General features: G+C 38.5%; 4 protein-coding genes across 4 annotated transcripts in view; 3 read left to right on the forward strand and 1 right to left on the reverse strand.

The window, feature by feature from the left end:
* LOC148733564 (uncharacterized) overlaps positions 1–51 on the forward strand; it is a 3,232-nt gene extending 3,181 nt beyond the window's left edge. Inside the window, exon 2 of the mRNA XM_088758352.1 lies at positions 1–51. This exon is cut by the window's left edge and continues 2,174 nt beyond it. The gene's annotated coding sequence lies outside the window, so the exon portion shown is untranslated.
* Positions 52–191: 140 nt separating this feature from the next.
* Positions 192–3,764, forward strand: LOC111328817 (neuropeptide FF receptor 1-like). Its single transcript, XM_022933329.2, has one exon. It carries the CDS (start codon positions 492–494, stop codon positions 1,506–1,508), a length of 1,017 nt encoding a protein of 338 aa, XP_022789064.2. The 5' UTR covers positions 192–491; the 3' UTR covers positions 1,509–3,764.
* A 1,066-nt stretch (positions 3,765–4,830) lies between these two features.
* On the reverse strand, positions 4,831–6,372 carry LOC148733565 (uncharacterized). Its single transcript, XM_088758007.1, has one exon. It carries the CDS (start codon positions 6,370–6,372, stop codon positions 4,831–4,833), a length of 1,542 nt encoding a protein of 513 aa, XP_088614133.1.
* A 1,399-nt stretch (positions 6,373–7,771) lies between these two features.
* Positions 7,772–11,087, forward strand: LOC111328804 (NADH dehydrogenase [ubiquinone] 1 alpha subcomplex subunit 6). The gene is made up of 3 exons (XM_022933318.2): positions 7,772–7,929; positions 8,813–8,941; positions 10,761–11,087. Exons 1-3 carry the CDS (start codon positions 7,792–7,794, stop codon positions 10,887–10,889), a joined length of 396 nt encoding a protein of 131 aa, XP_022789053.1. The 5' UTR covers positions 7,772–7,791; the 3' UTR covers positions 10,890–11,087.
* The last annotated feature ends 209 nt before the right edge of the window (positions 11,088–11,296 follow it).

Consider the following 11,296-nt stretch of genomic DNA (forward strand, 5'->3'; position numbering starts at 1 on the left):
AGTGCGCTTTTTTCAGGTAAAGCCCCACCTTAACTCCATCTCAAAATTTAACGCTTAAAAATCATTTCATAGCTCTCTGTAGACTGTGGGTGCATAACTTGACAAAGCAAGTTTTTTTATCTTCCATGACCATCATCGCCATCATCGTTATTATTATCATTATCTATATTATTGTTATTATTATTATTATTATTATCATTATTATTATCATTATTATTGTTATCATCGTATTATAACTATTGCTCTATCACATTTCCTTCTCCGTGTAACTGAAAGGTTCCATTAGTTTCCAAATCAAATATTGTAGGCTTTCAAGCAAAGAAATTTGTAATGCATCAGGAAATGGTGTTTGGCCTTCTGGCTCTGCCCCCATCCTAATCCTTATTACCTGTTTAAAAGCCTTGATAACTAAAACTTGTACTTTGCTTTGGTTGTAGCTTGAATAACCCAAACTATGCAGCATAAGACAAATTACGTGCTGAATAAAAGACATGGTTAATAACACGGAGAAAACAAAAACTGTAGTGCCTTTTGATTCCATTGACTACGTTCAACTTGCGATTTACCCCGTTATTCTTCTGTTTGGATCAATCGGCAACATTCTGGTAATACTCGTGATATGGAACAAGAAAAGACACCGGAAAATCAACGACTACTTCATTCTCAATCTGGCGATTAGTGACTTTTGGATGGTCACAATCAGCATCTCCGTGGATTTCTTCTTAAAGTTCCGCGAATTTCCCTTCGGCGACTTGCTCTGCAAAGGAGTCTGGCCTCTAATGACGATGTGTTTATTCGCAAGTGTGTTCACGCTGACATACATGGCGACAGAACGCTGGCACACCATCGTGAAACCGCTGGCTCCAAGGCTCACAGTCACCAAAGTTTTATGGGTCCTGTTTTTTACCTGGATCGCAGGACTTGGGTGTGTTTCGCCCCTAACGGTAGTTGCCCACCAGAGAGGACGCAGTTGCACAGAAACCTGGCCTAGTTTCGCTATGCGACAAGCATATACAGTCGCAGTTGTTTCGTTACAATACGCCCTCCCCCTTTTTGTTATCACAATCGCTTACGCAAGAATCGGTATTTTCTTGAAGCGCCGCTCCGGCCTAAAAATTTCGGACTCCAGCAAGCGCTCGGCTGCGGTGCTTCGTAGACAAGCAAACAACGCCAAAATCAACAAAAACCTGCGCATGATAGTCACTCTTTTTGCCATTTTTATGTTGCCCAAACAAGTGTTATGGCTTTGGTTAGACTTTGGCAACGGTGGGGATTTCGAGCACTTTTCTGATGTCCTGATTTTCAGTGAGTTTCTGCTGTATATTCACAGTTCTACCAATCCAGTCGTGTACGGTACTATTTTGCAAGAATATCGTTCAGGGATTTGCCATTATCTGAGGCGCATATTTCCTTTTTTGAGATCCAGTTGTACCAGTGGCATTCAAGTTCATCCTGAGTCAAAATTGAAAACTAACAATAACAGTAACTCTATGGCTCTGACAAGCTGAAAGTCATTCCACCAATAAGAAAGCTACAGGGGATTACCTAAAAACAGCTGTTTCACTTAGAGGTAAAGGATATATAATCAGTCGAGTAATCAAACCATCGAGGGTTGAAAAAGGCTTTTCGAAGAACAATAAAGGTGTACTTTCGGGGTCTCATCTTTCCATTGACAACTTTGAACTAGCCTAAATCACCACAAGTGATGGTTTGCTTCATTAATTGCGTTTTTATCTCAGCTATTTCATTCTTCCATGTACATTTCATGTCATATAACAAGACGTACGATTCAAAATGAAATGGTTCTTTTTCATTAATTTGTTTCGATTGTTGATAAGTCTTCGACTTAGTAATGTTAAACTTTTCATATATTGTTTTCCTTTCGTTCCTTTCAGTAAATTTACCTTTTCTTAGTAAAAAAAAAATTGATGATAGAAATCTTTAGATTTACATGGTTTCAACGCGTTAAGGCGGTGTCTGTGCATCTGGTGTGAGACCATTCTCACTCCCAGAGTCTTTTGGTGACAACGAGTGACCCTGGGGACGAGAGTAGGATAAGACTGGACAGATAGGCTACACCCCCTTTACCTTTCTCCACCTCAACTTACCGAGGCCGGAGAGTGGAATCATGAAATATGAACTCAGCGGTTTACGGGTGAGATGGTATCAATGATTTGCATTTTTATAACTTAGCTTTATGAATTTAGAGATATAGCTAAGAAATGAATTATCGAATCATGAGTCATTGCAAAGCGCTTTTAGAAAGCGATACAAATAGCACTATATAATTTTAAAAGTTTTAAAGGCCCATTTTCATCCGAGATCCTTTGCAGTCGTTTGTTTTTGTTTTGGGATCGCGCTTTTGTTAAATGACGAACTCTGATAGTCATTCACAAACACTATTAAAAAGAAAAACAAAGATTTGGTGAAGAACACAGTAAACAAATTTGCAGCTAAATATTTGAGACTGAAAAATCATAAATCGAGTCTGTGTATAAAACTTGCACAAAGCTTACTTGATGTTCAAGGAAATTGTTCGGCTTCAACACTAAATAAAATATAAACAAATAACCAATATTGGCCAAAACTGATTTACTTTACGCATTTCAATTATAGAATAATGACTTGTACAAATGAGATCGCTTACATACATATCTCAGGATCTCAAGTAAAAATCAGTCAAATAATTATTCTCACCTCGAAAAAATCTCCCCGGAGTCTCTAGTTCCATCGTAGGAACAATGCAATAACATTTCTGCAAAAGCACTGTCTGTAGTGTTACCGAAACCCTTTGCTGTTTTCCTTGCCCTCCATAAATCATACACAGACTCTCGAAGTCGAATAACCTTTGCCGAGCCGGGCAGACCCGGCCTTCCTCTAGACCGCTTCTTCGGCGGCATCAACTTTTCAAATGACGTTTTTCACCGTCATACATGTAAGAATTAAAAACTATTTACTGATATGGATACTACGATAGTTTGTTGTTCACACATGATTCAAGATGGAACTTTGAAAGCCCTAATTAGTAAGATGGAAGAAGATATCAAAGCGATTCCGCAACTTCGAGGAAAATAGCGTATTTTTCATATATGAAAAATGATCTGGGCGCGCAAGGCATCTCGGTTGAAAATGGGCCTTTAAGACTAAAGGATTCACGAATCCCAAACGTGATACCGCCTAGGCCTTTATAGATTATGCTAGCATAATTTTTGGCATAATTTGTACAAACTGGTATAATTTCTGCCAAGTAGCAATGCTAGCATAATTCGCATATTTTGATAATTATCGGATCATTTTTTGATGCTACAATTTGATCATTGTTCGTCTCTACTCCCAAGCACTTGGTGACGTTATTCGATGTTTTAAGTTTTAGTTCGAGTAGTAGCATTTGTAGTTCACTGAGATCGTGAATCACTGAGCGACGTCTGAAACGGTCTGAGTCCGGGTCTGGGGTGCACTGGAACCGGAAGTCACATTGTAACATAACATAACATAACATAACATAACAAAACATAATCTTTATTTCTTAAGATAAAATCGCATATCCTAAGTTACAACATAAACTCACAAGGGAAACTATTACATGTCATATTTTTTAAGATTATCCTATTACTAAAAACGTTCTTAAACCTTTCAGTGTGGATTCTATTTTAGTCTATTTTAGTCTATTTTAGTCTACCGTTTTATACATGAGCCTCTGGCTCGGGCAATTGGGCAACCATGCCTCACGTTAGACAATAAACTTTGATTGATTGATTGATTGATTCTGGGGACAGAGACTGACGTATTTCTAAGATTGTACCTCATGTTCTTTTCCTTAGGTAAAAACTGGAAAAACGGGCATTCGGGGTCATTCGATCTTTTTTTGTAGAGTGCCTTGTCCGCCTTCTTTAGCAAATCCCTGATATCTACATTCTAGGACATAAACTTCCTTTTCAAACACCAGTCCAAAAAATTCTGTATTATAGAAAGGTCGGAGTCTGAGGCACCATAAACCGGCCGGGGATAAGAAAAATTTGGTAAAACTATAGCATTAAAAGGTGATCTACTTCCTCCTGGGACATTCCTTCCTTACGTAAAGATCCTAATATGAATAATGACTTGTTCGCCTTATTACCTTCGCGCGCACGTGACTGCTATATTTACAATTTTGTTGGAAAGTAATACCTAATATGGATAACTCTGCACACTGCGGTATATCCCAAACTGGCGCGATATCCTGATTGAAACCTTTCTTACGTAAAATAATCTCCTTGCATTTTGTGGGATTGCATGTCATGCGATTGCGGCTGGACCAGCTAAGAAACTGATCCACCAAGTCAGTGCGACACTGGCCGTTTCCGCAAAAAGGGACGATAATTGTAGAGTCATCAGCATATTTAAACAAGGCTGGGCGACCTTCTAGATTGAACTCCAAGTCATTAATAAACACGTTAAAAAGATATGGCCCACTGACACTACCCTGTGTCGTACCCATATTAACCTCACGCCACTGTCCCTTAAAACCGTTATAAACTACTCGCTGCTGGCCTTTCTCGAGAAAACTTAAATACCAGTTCACAATAAGGGGATTCGATGGCAACTGCCCAAGCTTAGATGACAGGAGTTCATGATTGACACAGTCAAATGATTTGCTAAAATCCATTGCAAACACTCGGACGACTTCGCAGTCTTGCTCGTCTAAATAGCTGTAGATGATATGCTGCATGCTCAAGAGCGCATCAGTGCAACTCCCCCCTGTCTTATAAGCAAACTGTGTTGAACTCAGATGCTGTTCGACAGTGTCTCGTGCATGGGTGTTATACACAGGTTTCTCAAACGCACGTGCAATTACAGGCGTGATCTTAATTCCTCTGAAATCCTGCCTGCCCTTAGGGATGTCAACCCACGTGACCTTCCTCCCCTAGGGAGGAAGGTCACGTGGGCCCTTTTCCACGAGGAGAGCCACTTGCCAGTTTTCAAGGAAACATTCCAGATCTTATGAATGACACTTGTAAAGATCTCAGCGTGATCCCTCCAAATCCAAAAGGGAATGAGATCTGGTCCCATAGCGGTTTTCTTCAGATGTTGTAAGCAATTCCACACGTGTCTTTCTGATATCTGAGGGGCTTCTAAGCTCTTATCCACAATAGCTGGTACAGGCTTCGTATATGCGTCATCAGTGCACAAATCGGCGAATAAGTCGTTTAGCTCCTCCAGTGATTTAGTGTCCAATGCAACATTAGCAGAAATGCTGCGTCTTTGGGACAAGTTATCTACGTACTTCCAACATTCTCTGGATCCGACAGGTGCCTTTGCGAGCGTTCTTCTGCTCTTACTACTCAATTCGCTTATTTTTTTGTTCACCTCAGCCAACCGATCTTTATTGCTTTGAGCTATTCTTGACCTTACCCTCATTAACGATTTTACTAAGAGTGTTATCCATATCGGATCTCGTGATGACATGCGCACCGACCGTAACGGCATACATTCATTCATGTGATGTTTAATTTTTGCTTGTAAATTATTCACTGCCTCCTCGACATCATTTAAGTTTAAGACACTGTCCCAATTCTCACTTGCTAGCTTTAAATACAATCCCTCCTTACGGTGTCTTGTACAATCCCTAATGCGAACGTTTTGTCTGATCGGCTTTAATTTCGTTCCTGCTGGTAAAATGACCGCTGTGTGATCTGTTTTTATAGACACAAAGTATGGAGTGCTCTTTGCAAATAAATCCGGCCGGTTTGTGAAGACCTTGTCCAAATACGCATCACCCCTTGTGGGAAAACCCACAAGAGAGTCCCATCCTGTCATTACAATAAGCTCATTAGTGTCGAGCCGATTCACATCGCCCCCCCCCCCCGCAACAATAGTCAAACCAGGAGGCTGATCTAGTGCATTGTCCATTAAGTGGGAGGAGTATCGTAAAAAATCCGCCGGTTGGTATGTAGGTTTAGGCAGGTGATAAATACCACACGTTAATAACAAATGTCCCGAGGGTAATTTAAAAATCACACACAGCAGCTCGTAAAGCTTTGATCTGTAAACATCGATGATGTTCAAGTTACTCCTCGCGTAGATTGCAATCCCTCCCCTACTTCTTTTATCCAGTCCGGACCAGTTTCTATCCCGTCTGAAAATAGAATAGCCAGGAATGTTGACGATAGCATCCGGCATTTCTGGTTTTAAATGCGTCTCTGATACAATACAGACATCAGTGTCTTCAGTATTATTCAAATCGGCTTCCAGTGCCACTGCCGCTCGAACTCTGTTCTTAGTTTCGGCCAGGCTACATACATTTGCAAATAAAAACTTTGGTACTGCAAATTCAGAACCAGTTCGCGAGACGGGGTTCTGCTTCCGTTTGGGAATTGGGACAAGGTTCTTCATATCCCTGGCCCTGATGCACGAGCTCCCATCTCCTCGAATACCAAAAATAACCGGAAACAATTTCTCATCACGACTTTCACCAGAAGATACCTTACCCACATCCACTCCCAGTTCACGTCGCCAGTTGCCTCCCCGACAGCCTCTATACCGATAAAGATTAAAAATCTTCAGTTTCTGAACCACAGGAGGCACAGGTTTCAATCGGCTTGCTGGAAATTTACGGAGTCTTAGAAGGTCTTGTTCCGTATACGTAATAAGTCAAGTGGTATGACTCTCACGCTCGAAGCGGTTGTCTGGTCCTGGATTCAACTCCACGTCCATACAAATGCATATATCCAGACAGATATCCTGTTCCCTTGAAGCGATGGTTAAAAAGCCATGTTTGTGCCATACCAATACAGAATACCGAAGACGAGCGTGTCGCGAGCGCCGGGTTACGAGTGTTCCACTTGAACCAGGACCATACAGAAACACTGCGCCATCTCTAACTCCCGAATCCCCACAACAGGCCTTTCGAACGCTTAGCAAGAAGTTCGGCAAACTTTCTTGGACTATAGGTTTTTCCAAATGGAAACATAGTAACAGAAGAAGAGGACGTATATGAGAACGATCCTTCGCAGTAAAGCACTATTTGAGCAATAGTGAAAATTTGATGGCCTGCTCCCAGTTGGCTTGTTAGCTCAATTGGTAGAGCGCTGCACTAGTATCGCAGAGGTCAGTGGTTCGAGTCCCGTACAGGCCTGAAATTTTTTTCAGGTCTGATTTTCACTATTGCTCAAATAGTGCTTTACTGCGAAGGATCGTTCTCATATACGTCTCATAACCGCAGTTCACACATATGTTTCATATGTTTGTTGTTGTTAGAAGAAGAGGAGCTAAAATCCTCGTGGAAGCCATGTTGGCGCCGCTGTCCAAACTGTAGGCCATGTATAGTCTAGTACAATGGGAATGTTAACATGAACCATATGTTTATTTGAACTTCATTGTGGATTTGTTGCGTTACTTTCATGTAGACCAACGGCTTCTAATCAAAAAGTGTATTTTTGGACTTATTTGCAATGTTTAGAAAAAGCAAGGGGCATAATTTGGAAAAAAGAGCATAATTTTAGCATAATTTCGCCAAAAAAGCAATGCTACTAGCATAATGTGCTACTTTTACTAGCATAATCTATAAAGGCCTAATACCGCCTCCATCATTGAAATTCAGGCTCTCGCTCTGTCGACGGTCGCGACTATTAAAATTGAATTAAAATCAACCCATTCTTATTGATATCAATAGTCCAAAACGTATTCATGAATCCCAAATAGCATGAAAATCGAAGTGTGTTCACATGAAAGGTCCCTAGCTATCCTTCTCGAGTCCCAAACAAGTGAACTTGGAACGAGAATGCACTGGTACGGATAAGTTCCCATAAATCAATGGTGTATGCTTTCAAGATGGCCGCGAAACAAGTTGCTCAGACTGCGGGTAAGACTGTATTTAAACCGCTTCTTTCGACGAGCCATGCTGAGGCTAGACGAAGAGTGCTTAATTTGTATAGAGCCTGGTGGAGAGAGGTACTAATCTGCTTTTTGATATGGTCATAAGGCGTATTTTATAGCATAAAAGTCGGTTTACGCGCTAGATGGGAGACCGTTTCGGCGTACTATTTGAGTTTTAAATATACCGTAATACGCGGTCAATATGCACCAGATTGTTTTCCAAATGGATGGACTAGAATCATTATGGCAGAAATTTGTACACTATCACTCCCATATATATGAAATGTGGATTCACTCCATGAAAATTGAATATGAGTGAAATTATAGCTGATCGACGCAGGTATTTCGCGTACACATACATGTAGGTGAAGGGTATTCGGGATCGGGTAATATGGATCAGATACAGACAGGAATTTTTTATATTACCTTATCGCTGCACAGGTTTAAGTCCTATTGTATTTCTTTTAGTTTTGGTATGGAATAAATTGACATGAGTAAATATGTTCAAGGCTGGTTACATGTTGGTATTTGGTAGAAAGTTTTCACATCGGTATATGTTCTGGGTAATATATGTATGAATTTGCCAAACACGTATCAATGTTTCCACAAAGCTAGTGATTTTTGTACTCTTTTGGGGTTTTTTTGGATTGTTTTACATATCGAAATGTAGCTTCTGTAAGTTACGTGGATATTGGATTAACTGAAAGCTGGAATTGTCGATTAAGTCGTTTGTAGTTTGCAATCTTACATTTAGAACAACATCGACAGCTTTGCACTTTTGTTTTTTGTATCACTTTGCTAGAGAAGCTATGAGTTCTCTTAAGATTCGATTTTCAGAACTCAAAGTTATAAGTGAAAAAACCTTTGAACATCCAAAACATTGTCCTACTAATGCACACCTATGTTGTGGTTGGGGTTATTGTTATGTTTTAGTTATGTTTCTTTTTAACATTGACAGGTTCCACATTCCATCGAGGCCTTCCAGTTAGAAATCTCTACCAAGACTGGCCGTGCTAAGGTGCGCGAAGAATTTATGAAGAATGCTCACGTTCGTGATATCAGAGTGATAGACATGCTGGTGATCAAGGTAAGGGTTGTGAAGGTCTTGTTGCCTTTGTATCAATGTATTTCATATCTAACGGTTAACTGAAATTTTGATAACATATGTGGCAAAACCATATCAATAGTCTTAGTACATGACATGTACTCCTTTATAATCTATTTAACAAATTGACCACAGTTTTCCATCATCTATAACCTTATTTATTATAGAAATGATGTCAACAATATTCAAAACTAAAGTGAAACCAGGAGGTATAGTCGAGTGACCTAATTTCTCTGACTAATAAGGTTATAGACAGTGGACTATTGTGTTTGATTTGTTTTTTTACAATAACATTAAAATTTTTATGCATGCTGAATGCACCAAAGTTTTTTGAAAAATTATGCATGTGTGACATGATCAACCATTGCTTTGTTGTTGGTTTCATTTGTGTCATGTAAAAACTTCTACTATACTAGTAAGAAATGGTTGGCAATAGACTGTTACCCTGAATCATATTTTATTGCTCACTTAATTTCAGTTTTTGTACTGTTTGCTTTGGCATTGGCAAGTATCTCTAGGACGTTGTCCATCTTTCAACTTTGCTAACTAAAAACTGATTTCTATTTCTGAAGATTTCCCTTTGCTTTTTCTTCCATCTCAACAAGTTCTTCAAAACTTTCTCCGAGTATACTGTTCTGAAAATTATGAGCTCAATTTTTATTTCAAATGGTGAGGATTTCTGAACATTGGGTTACATGATAGGTCCTTTTTATCATCCACAACCTTATTGAAATTAGTTCATGTCCAATGAGCTAGCAAGAATTTCTACAGTCATTGTAAAATAGTGAATGGCTTGTTTGAAATTCAGCCAATTTCTAGTTGCAGATTTCAAATTTGTACACTTGTATGCTTGTTTCTATGCTTGTTAATAATTTCAACTCAAACATTTTACTATTACAAACAAAATTTTGAATGTATTTCATATTATTACATTTAGTGTAAATTTCTTTACTTTATTTTTTCTTTATTTTATGTAAAAATTTGAAAGATTTCTTGATCTGACAGCAAACAGAAACTCCAGCTGTTCTTTAAACTTTTATGTCTACATATTTACAGACAGCGTACTTTCAATTTGCTTTCACGAATGACAAAAAATACAACAAATGCAATATTAAAAATTATTTTAAAAATGCACTTGCTATACATGGATTATCTTCAAAAATGCATGTTATCTATGTTACAAGAACAAAAAGGCTGGACACTTACCGTAAAAGCCTGCGTATAAGCTGCACTTTTTTCTCAAAAATCGTCGCTAGAAATTGGGGGTGCAGCTTATCTGCGGGAACAATTGAAAAAGGTGTCATGAATGTCAACACCAATTTCCATTTTTACATCCAATCTAATGCCTGATTACTAAGCTTTGAATGTTGTGCTACGTTGTGCTCATGTTCTTGTTGTAATGCAAAAATCTATGGAAAAACTGTATTGAATGAAGAAATTCCTGTCAACAAATACCAGAAAAAGACTAATCATATGCCAAAGTTGGTAGAAACGATATTCATTATATTAAAGTGCTAAAATTGTGGGTAAGACTTTGAAGTAATTTCCATTGCAATGTTAATATTGAGTTTACATTCGATGAACAGTGGATGAAGAAGACTTCTCAAGACTTGACTTTGAGTTCTTTTGATTTCTTTCAAAAAACTTTTTTTTCCAAAATTTGAGCTGCTAAATAAACTCAAGGTGCGGCTTATCTCCAGGCTTTTACGGTAATCCAAGTGATATGGTGAGTTTTTAAGTGATAAACAGCTCTTCACATTTTATGTCAATGAATAACCATATCCACTTTTAATTCTTGAAGGGTAAAATGGAACTTGAAGAAACTCACAAGTTGTGGAAGCAGGCAACACATGTTATGCGTTATTTCAAGGAAACACAAGAACCAAGGAAATCAGAGTTTATGGAAAGATTCTTTGATGGATATGACTAGATATTGTCATAAAGAAGAATCCACATGGCTTAAATTGTAAAATTGAAGTAATATTTTTTTTTTCTGTCTAACTTTGGATGAATTTGTATGCTACATCGTCTTTTTGGTGTATGGGAAGGTTTGACTAATTGTATGTGTAATGTAGATAAATTCATGTGTATCTATATACCAGAATAAAAATTTTCTCCCAGTTTTGCAGTTCAGTGAATTATTGATTTAATTTATGTGATTTTACTCTTCTTCCCTCCCCTTTAATAGAAGCAGTTGTTTGTTCCCTTCATCCTCTTTTTCTTTTTGTTTGAAACAGTTAACTTCTCCTTACAATATCATCCCTTGAATCGTATACTTAGTTGAGAGGATAAAGGATCTGATTGCCAACTAATAAAGCTCTGATTATTGATTAAACA

The sequence above is a fragment of the Stylophora pistillata genome, chromosome 4, assembly GCF_964205215.1.
Source record: "Stylophora pistillata chromosome 4, jaStyPist1.2, whole genome shotgun sequence".
NCBI lineage: Eukaryota > Metazoa > Cnidaria > Anthozoa > Scleractinia > Pocilloporidae > Stylophora > Stylophora pistillata.